Source organism: Scaptodrosophila lebanonensis, unplaced genomic scaffold (assembly GCF_003285725.1).
Source record: "Scaptodrosophila lebanonensis strain 11010-0011.00,11010-0021.00 unplaced genomic scaffold, SlebRS2 tig00000096-arrow-pilon, whole genome shotgun sequence".
Classification (NCBI taxonomy): Eukaryota; Metazoa; Arthropoda; class Insecta; order Diptera; family Drosophilidae; genus Scaptodrosophila; species Scaptodrosophila lebanonensis.
The window spans coordinates 3,643,346-3,652,397 of NW_022060567.1; the positions used below are offsets into that span (position 1 = coordinate 3,643,346).

Consider the following 9,052-nt stretch of genomic DNA (forward strand, 5'->3'; position numbering starts at 1 on the left):
CGCTGCACACATTTGCTCACTTACCAACTCCGGATGGAGCCGGAAAGCTACCCAGAGAGCACCGCGAGGAGGTCGTGTGTCAACTTGATGATGGCAGAGACAAAGATCACTCTGGCCATTTCCACGTTAATGGCAGTCAGAAGCTTTACATTGTTCTACCAAAATCCGAAAAAATCCAAAAATTTAAATTGTACAAAGATTCCTGATTCCCACACTCAAGGACACCTGCATAAACAGGAGAGATGGTCATCTTCGGTGATTCACAATTCGCGCACAGCCCAAATGGCAAGTTTTAAGTTAGGCAGCTAAGAAGCAAGTTTTCGAAGCAAGTTAACCTATTTACTTTATTTCAAAATAAAAATGCTGGCCGCAATATGTCTTTTCTTTTCAAACTCGCCTCTATATTACAAATGGAAAATGTCATGGTACTCAAAAAATACTTCCATTGGTAGCAATAGGATATTGTGGCCGGATGAAGGTAGTTTGCCAAACACGAGATGACAAAATGCACTACTCCTTGCAGAAAAAGGAGATATTTCTCCTCTTGGGCTTGGGAACCGTGACAGTAGTTTTGCGTAGAAAATATAAATACATATAAATGGTTTCCTTATTACCTACGAAATTGACAAAACTGCAACTTAAGTTTTTTTTTGATTAACAAATCAACAAATAAAGAGTACTCATTATTCTATGAGTTTTTTTGAATGGTTATTGGTTGAGTACCCCACAATTAATTATTTTGTGGGAGAGTGAAAATGAAGCATTATTAATGATTTAATGATTACAGTCCCTGGTAGAAACAGACAATGGATATGGCTATATCGATTCCTGTGGTCATTGTGGGCATCTATGTATGCATATGGTTCTGCCACGTCTTTTTTAATCTGTTACAAAATAAGTAGTACTCTCTCTCTCCCTCTCTTGTACTTGTATTGTGTTAATATAGCGAGCTACATATTAGTACATATTAATACATATTATTAAATCGCAAGAAATTTTCATTACTTGTCCTCCTTCTTGAGGCCATAAAACGACAATCGATTGCTGTAACCATACCCTTACGTGTTCTAGGATGAGAACCTCCCCGGAAATGTCTTCTTCTTCAATTTGAAAATTGTTATTATTAGTTAAATGGATTGCAAGGATCAGCTTCCCAAAGGGTACACTAGTTTGGTACAAACGTACACAAAGTAAAAATATTCTTGATCAGTATGTCAAGACGAGATAGAGAGATAGATATGTCCGTCTGTCTGTCCGTCTATCTGTCTGCATGAGCGCAAAAATGGCAAAAAGTATAAGGACTACAATACGCAAACTTGGTATCCAGATTCTCATAAGTTTGAGATTTTTTTGCGATGCACATAACTCCCAGAATTCCTGGAATTTTTACCCACATTTGACAATAACATCCGATGCTGATGTCTTCTTATGTTACGTTTGATTGATTAAAAACGAATACTCTAGCAGCATTCCCAAGTAAAATATAGCATTTTAGGATGAGTTCATACTAAATATTTTCGATTTATACGATATTATTAAGTAAAATTTCGAAAATGAATGTCGAAAAATTAAATCTGCATAATTTCCTAACTATGCAACATATGTATGTATGCTTATGTGTGAAGTGCATTTTCAATATCCACAGTGCCCAATGAATATTACGTGTATGTTACCTATATTTTTTAAAATAAGATAATATTACACCAATTTTCGTACACCCACGTGTTTTCAGCTAAGTTCTGGGGCAGTTATATCGGGGCTTAGGTCAGCGAAAATATTTGCGACCTCGTGTTTTGTGTGGACTGTGGGCCGGTGGTATATTTCTTTGGGAATGGCATTGCTAAAACTTTCAGTGGAAAGCGCTACCGATTAGTATACAAATTCTTAGGTACAAATTGTTCCGTACTGGACATACATACTATATACCTGTCCCTATTTGAAACCCATTTAGAGACTCTATGCTGCATTAATGTCTGCAGATCCGATCATTATCGTTCGATTGCTGTCGTTTGCTACTGATTCGCGCATGAGACAAGGGGAATATTATAGTAAATAAAATATAATTATTATCGTTTATAATTCTTATTATAATTATACATTTGTGTCTCTTGAAATCCTTCAAGGACCCACTAAATTACAATCGTCCCTGATATTTGTTACATATTGTCGCGGTGACTTTTAAATCACAGTTGTACACACTCTGGCGCAGTCAGACTCCCACACACAAACCCACACACGCACACTTTTACGGAGAAATCGTGGTAGGCGATACTTAAGGCGTCAGTGGCTCATCGCTGGATGTTTTGCGCAGTCCAGGTAATGGTCCCAGCAAGCTCAGGAGCACCGGCAATAAAATCAATCCATGTGCTGCTCCAATAAGAACAATGCCCAGGTACATGCGGAAGTAGAAGACCTGGAACACCTGCGAGTTTGAAAAGGCGAGCACCACAATGCCAGCGAACTTGGTGAGCGTAATGCCCGAGAGAACGCTGCTTCCGGTGACCGTAAGGGAGCGCATAGCTCGGTCCTGGGCCGTGCCCTCAGCTTCCTTGAATGAGCGCACAATATGCGAGACGAATTCAACGCCTATGCCTACACACACCACTAGATTTACCAGCGAAATCGCATTAAGCGTAATACTCCAGGCCCACATCATGCCACCCATGTTGATGACAATGCAGATGACCATAAACAGAACAATTAGCGCCGATGTAATATCGAAGCCGGTGATTAAAAGGGTGACTACGAATATGGCCACCAGTGAGAGTCCGAGGGAGAAAAGCGCATCGTTCCAGATGGTCAGGTACTGCTCATAAAAAATAAAGAAAACGCAGTAGGGAAACACTTCGACGTCCACTCCATGTGCCTGGTACATTGCGTTGATTTCGCTAGCGATGCGGCGCGCTTCACGCAGCGCTGATGTGAATTGCGGACTGGTGGTCGAAGTGGTGGAGTATTGCATGAAATAGGTATCCAAAATGGTGGCCAAGCCCTCATCGTCTAGGGTGTAGATGACGGCCTTAAAAACAACACCTGTTAAGTCGCAAGAGCTTGTCAGGAAGAACAGAAATGGGGCTTACATCTGCATAGGCAGCTCGACCAGCCTTGGCGCACTCAGCATCGGGGAGATCAGAGAGGAAGAACTGTACATATCTGTTAAAGGTCTCTGGTTTGGGGCGTAGCCCATCATCCGTGAACTCACGTGGACAGGGCAAGCAATCATCACTCTTGGAATCTGGAAAGAGATATCTCTTTCTTGGCCAGTTCGTTATAAACTAGGACTTGGCTTACTCACTGCTCGGACAGAAGGCCAAAGTGGTGGCATTGTACTTGCAACAGTCGGATATGCTTAGCCAATCGATGTAATCGTCAATCCACGAGGAGGCCGAGCGTGCAAGAGATGTAATCTCTGGATAACGCGACTGGGTATAGAGCTGCACGGACAGGCTGTCGTCGTTGCATTCGACCCCGCCGCAGATGATATTTTGCTGCTCTGGCTGAGCATAGTCCAGCCCTGGCTTCAGCACCCAGTAGACGGGTGCGCCCATCGCTAATAGATCATCCATGTATTGGAAATACTTAACTACGTGGGAGTCCTTGGGCATAGAAAGTTCCTGATCCAGGCCGGGCTCGATGGACGGACACACCATGAGTGACAGGCAGGTTATCACAGTAAAAGCTAGCAACACGATCGTCTTCACGGTTCTAATGGAAATAATGTAAGGGAGGAGAAAGTATTTCGAAATGGTTTTCTTTTCGCTCTCATTACTCACTTGGATAGCAAGAAAGGTGCATAGAAATGTTTGAACAACTTCTCCAGCATGCCCACATCCGATGAGTCGTTCAGGATCTTTGCGGTTCGCACACAGCATAGCATATCCAGGCGCCCCGAACGGTAGCGCCTCTCATCGATGGCCATAAGTGCCACAAATGCCGTGATCTGCAGCAAAAAGTCCAACAAAATGGCCGCCGCCGCGTACATCGCAAAGGTCCGAACCGCCGGCATGTCCGAGATGGCGCCAATGGCAAAGCAGGCGAACTCGGAGGCCGCCGACTGCAGTATGGAGGGACCCACCTGACCAATAGCAGCTCCGATCGCCTCATGGGTATTAGCATATTGACTGCGATCCAATCGCTGATACGTGTGCACCATAATAAATATGTTGTCCACACCCACGGCCAGCACCAGGAACGGAATGACCTCGATGGCAAGCATTGTGGTCGTCACATTCAAATAGCCCCAGAAGCCCAGGCTGCACACCACAGAGGCGAGGACGATGACAATACCACCGATGGCCAGCATGATGCGTGACTCTCGGAAAAAGCCCCGGCAACTGCGTATGCGGCCCAAGGCGATGGCCACATAGACAAACATCACCACGTAGCTTATGACCACAGTGCCCACTTCTCCCTCGCTTAGCTCCACTATAGCATCCTGGATAGAGCGCTCCGCGGAAAAGGCAATGTCCAGGCGATCGCTGGTATAGCTTTTGAGGAAATTAATAAACTTCAGCTCCCACTCTAGATTGTTCTCCAACTTCGAGGGATCGTTCTGATTGCGTCCGAGGAATGTGAGCACTAGACCGGTGGCTAGTAAGTAGTCTGGATCCTCCCCAGCACTGACCTTGGGCATGCCACCCACAGCTATGCCCGGTTCAATTGGGCCGCCGTAGGTGCCAAAGCAGTCCTCCATCATGGGAACTCTATATAGGGGATAGATATAGAGAGTTTCTGGAATAACAAATTGCAATCGTACCGCAAGCAATCCTCAAGTTGATTCAAGTAGTTAATGGTGTAATTATTGCTGTCCTCATAGGAGCTCTCGAAACGAGACATGTCGTGCTGGAAATAGCCGTAGAGGGACTGTATAACACAGTCTTTCACTTCCGGCTCCTCCCCCGGATATAGCATTGGCGCATAGCACACTTTGTTCAGACCAACACCTTCGTCAAGACCCAACTTCATGATGGCCTCCTGCAGCTCAAAGACCTCCTTCAAGAAGTTGAACTCATAGGCCGGTCCAAACTGAAGCAATCCACTGGGCGCTTCGTGTGTAAACTAGCACAAAAAGTATCGATTGATTAAGAATAATTATCGGCTTTTCTTAGCTTCACTCACGTAGCTCTTGTCCTTGGGCTTTACAAATATCTGATTGGTGCGGTAGAAAGGCCCAAAGTGTTCATCGAAGTATTCCTTTTCAATTCTTGTGCGACTTTCTTCACCGGCCCACAGCTCCACGGGATCCGTGGTGACATTCATATAGCGTATGCCATATCCAAGGCCGCCAATAACCCAGGAACATATGGCCAACACCAGAACCGGATGTTTTGCACAAAAAGTACCCCAGAACCGGAAGCTCGTGTGCAGGAAACCACCATAAAGCGTGGGCATGCAAACATTTGGCGCTTGACAACGTCCGAAGGAGCCCCAAAAGATGAGGACGGCCAAAAGTATGCCCACTATCAAGCTGACAATAAAGGTCACTCCATAAAGGCCAGCTATTTGCCAGGGATCCTCCTGCCCCGCCGGGGGTGTGCTTATCGGGCACGACTCGTCGCAATCTATGCAGGCACAAGCATAGTTGTTGTCATAGCTTTGACCACAGTCGAGTGGATCTAGATGCAAAAAGATGGCATCATCCTCGTTGCTGGAGCCCACTTCATCGTCGTCATATATATAGTTGATTGTGAACGGCACATAGTCGCTGCTGTCGGCATCGCCCATAGAATTGTACCATTTGCGGTAGTCACATGTCTTGGCATTGTAGGCACCGCACCCCAAGTCCATCACTGGCCGTCCCGTCTGCGGATGTTGAATGCTCGCACAGCTGTTGTAGACCTTAGAAGCAGTCTCTGCAGACAATCGATAGTCAATGTGCTCCACATACTCGTGATTGTCGTAGGGTTCGTTGTAGGCCGTGAGAAAGAGCGAGTGGTTCTGTGCACATGTCATGGCGCATATGGTCAACGCCATATTGGCCACACAGGTCGGGCAGCGCGAATAGACGCCATCGGCTTGGGTCATACCCGCGTCCAAGTCAATCGCTTGATCCGCATCGCAGCATAGCAATAGTTCCGCATCGCCATTGGGTCCCTTGTACTCCTCGTAAAATGTGGGGCAGCGACGCTTGAATATTTCCTCAGCCTCGGGACTGTTTAGCGGCCGTGCAGGGCCGTTATCAGCCTTATTTTGCCAGTGCGACCCCTTCAAATGACTGCGTCCGTACCAGATGCATGGAAGGTCACTCTGCCCATCCACAAAGCAAACCCAACTGCTCAATGCCAGAGCACCAATCCAGGATATCAACTTGTTCATCCCAATACACACACAAACAAAAAACCACAAAAAAAAAAAAAACAAAACAAGAAACCGAACGACCACAGTCGAAATGTTTGGCCAAGCGCAGACCAACAACAGCCACCAGCAGCCTGCTACCAACTGGTCGCCATGTGGATGGGAACATTTTCGGGAAGGTACTAAGCACAACGGACTGATAAGATTTCCGCTTCGATTAGTTTGTGATTAGCTGTTCGCGATGACAAGTCGATGCGGCTTATCTCCGCTCTGGGCAATTGGCGATAAGTCGTCGAATGGTACTCGAGGAGCTTTTTTCAAAACTTTTTTGGGTCTATTAATAATACGGCAGTGGGGTCCCATTATGAAATAAATTATGAATAAATTCTAGACTTCAAGAAAAAAGTAATTAAAAACCGATCAGTAATGAAAAACAAAGGCCATAGTGTTAGGCAAGCTCTGATCACAATTAGATTTTCATTTTACCAAGTTAGATTTTAATCAATTTTCAGAGTGGACGAGGAAAGGTACATACTTGTAATATTTATTTTGTTAATTTAACAAATGGACTGTCAACATAAATAGAAAGAGATTCATTTATTTTTATTCCGGGCAGCTATGTTCCGGGTGAAAAAGAGGAAAATGCAACTCTTATCCAACTATTGTAAAAGCCTTTCAAGCAATTGAACGAGATATATAGGAAATAGTTATTCTTATTCTGATGTTGCAGTTACCTCTGACCTTGGGTCTGTTTCCATCTCCTAGTTATGTACATTATCAACTTATTAATATAGACTTTCACAGTTCGACTATTTAGACTAAATTGTACAAATTATTTACTACAAAACTTAGAATCAACGGATTTGGATGAAAGTTGAAAACAAAAGTTGGGAATTATATATTAATTAGGTGTGCAGAGTTTGGTTTTTGTAGCTAGGGGAGAACAAATCCAGAAAATAAAACAAACCCGTCTTGCCTGAGTATAAGGAGAGTCTACATACCAAGGTTGGTCACGGTGGACTCGGCCGTTTCCGAAATCCGGGCGGTCATACAGACAGACGGACATGGCTATGGTCTGTCATTCGGGTGTGCTTTCTTCTGCCTGTTACATTCTTTGCGCTTATTTAAAGTTGTTTATTCAAAGTGGAAAATCAAAGTTTATACCATTTAGGTAAGTTTATTATGAATTTTCGCGAGTTTCGCCCACGGTGCACATTGGAATTAGGAATATCTGAGTGAATCATAGGACTGGGCGGGTCGCTGTAATCGACGCGTCGCGACGGCAGGCATTACAACTCGGATAGGTGTGTTTGCGGCTTTCCGTTGCTGTCGCTGCCCCAACACCCGTTGCACGTTTGCGCACACTCGTATGAGTCGCAATCTACTTTTTATGGTCGAGTCTTGGCACTGTAAGGAGAGCCACTTGGCTCCCGCTTATCTGCCACCAAGAACAGGTGTTCACTTCAGCAATCGACACTAAACGACTGCGCTGCCCAAACAAGAATCATTTTATGGCGAACAGCACTTATCGCGCTAAGGCCGTTGTCGCTACTACATCGAACACCTGCTCACCAGCGGCCGCGTCATCCCGCCCAGGCATATGGGCCGCCGGGTCAGCGCGTCTCAGGTGTGTCCGGACTATCGGGGAATGTTTGATAAGCGCGTGCCAAGCTAATCACAATATATGTACATGCTTGTAGACATTTAGCGAGAGACAAGGGGCACTGTACGACTTTCCCCAGAGGGAGATCTGAATCTAAATGACATACAAGCATATAGTATACATGTCTTTATTTATTTATTTATTTATTTATTTATGTCAACAAACATATGACTGTCGACATAGGAGAAAAATATCTAAAAAGTTTAAAAAGTATCTTATAAGCTAGAAAAGCCTAAGAAGGAGAAATCTAATCAAATTACAATAATATCTAATTAACGCTTCCGGTGTATACATATCTTCATGACTACTCTTCTTTATATCTCTATGAAATTAAATTTAAATGCAATTAAATCGTATTGATGCCGTAGCCGAATCAATACTCGTATAAGGCATTCGAACCAGAATAGCTGTTGCGAATAATTCATTTTATTAAATAAGAAAGCCATTATCACTTAATCAGTGTGCATTTCAATATGTGCACAAGATAGTGCTACTGATTAGAAAAAGCCAAAAGCAAACTTTTGCCGTTTTTAGCCAGTAACATGGCTAATCTCTGTATAGTTCGATTTAAAGCAGATGCGAATAATAATATTCTACAAGTATACAGAGGGTGCGCAAAAGAAGTAAATAGGACAACGAGCTGGCACATTGTATTGTCCACAAAATGCAATTCTTCGATTTCTCTCTTCCTCCTATATTTCGTTGGTAGTATGCTTTAGCTATAAGCAACGAATTTTACAAAAGTACCGCAAGGTTTTCCCGCTGTGTTTATTTCTAGAAGACAACGTTGAGTTCCGTGAACGAAATAAATAAATAGGACAGATTAATTTGCTTTCATTTGCAAATAGTTTAGCAAGTCAAATTAAAAGTTGTTACATAGAACTATGTTTACACAATAAGATTGATTAAAAGCAAGTTCCGACTTGGAAATACCCTGTACATATGTATGGAATAATTATGCGTGTTTGTGTGTAAAATTTGAAAGTATGCGTCGACATTTGGAGGACGCCAAAAGCGGGTCCACAAAATATTGAAAAGTAAATGAATTCCAGTTTTCATACTTGTATGAAATAAATGGAAAACATCAACTGGACG

At 43.7% G+C, this 9,052-nt stretch overlaps 1 protein-coding gene across 1 annotated transcript; it reads right to left on the bottom strand.

Annotated features, from left to right (window-relative positions):
- Nucleotides 1-2,112: 2,112 nt before the first annotated feature.
- On the bottom strand, nucleotides 2,113-6,351 carry LOC115627507 (NPC intracellular cholesterol transporter 1 homolog 1b). The gene is made up of 6 exons (XM_030523201.1): nucleotides 5,119-6,351; nucleotides 4,757-5,058; nucleotides 3,774-4,703; nucleotides 3,296-3,705; nucleotides 3,081-3,235; nucleotides 2,113-3,019 (listed from the first exon to the last, which is right to left on the bottom strand). Exons 1-6 carry the CDS (start codon nucleotides 6,313-6,315, stop codon nucleotides 2,273-2,275), a joined length of 3,741 nt encoding a protein of 1,246 aa, XP_030379061.1. The 5' UTR covers nucleotides 6,316-6,351; the 3' UTR covers nucleotides 2,113-2,272.
- Nucleotides 6,352-9,052: the final 2,701 nt, after the last annotated feature.

What these genes read in the sequence shown, in the direction of transcription:
- LOC115627507 (XM_030523201.1), bottom strand. Translation starts at nt 6,315, where the DNA reads ATGAACAAGTTGATATCCTGGATTGGTGCTCTGGCATTGAGCAGTTGG. An exon ending in AGCCCAAGGACAAGAGCTAC is followed by an intron (nt 5,059 to 5,118) that starts GTGAGTGAAGCT and finishes TTTTTGTGCTAG; the next exon opens with TTTACACACGAAGCGCCCAG. An exon ending in CAACTTGAGGATTGCTTGCG is followed by an intron (nt 4,704 to 4,756) that starts GTACGATTGCAA and finishes TCCCCTATATAG; the next exon opens with AGTTCCCATGATGGAGGACT.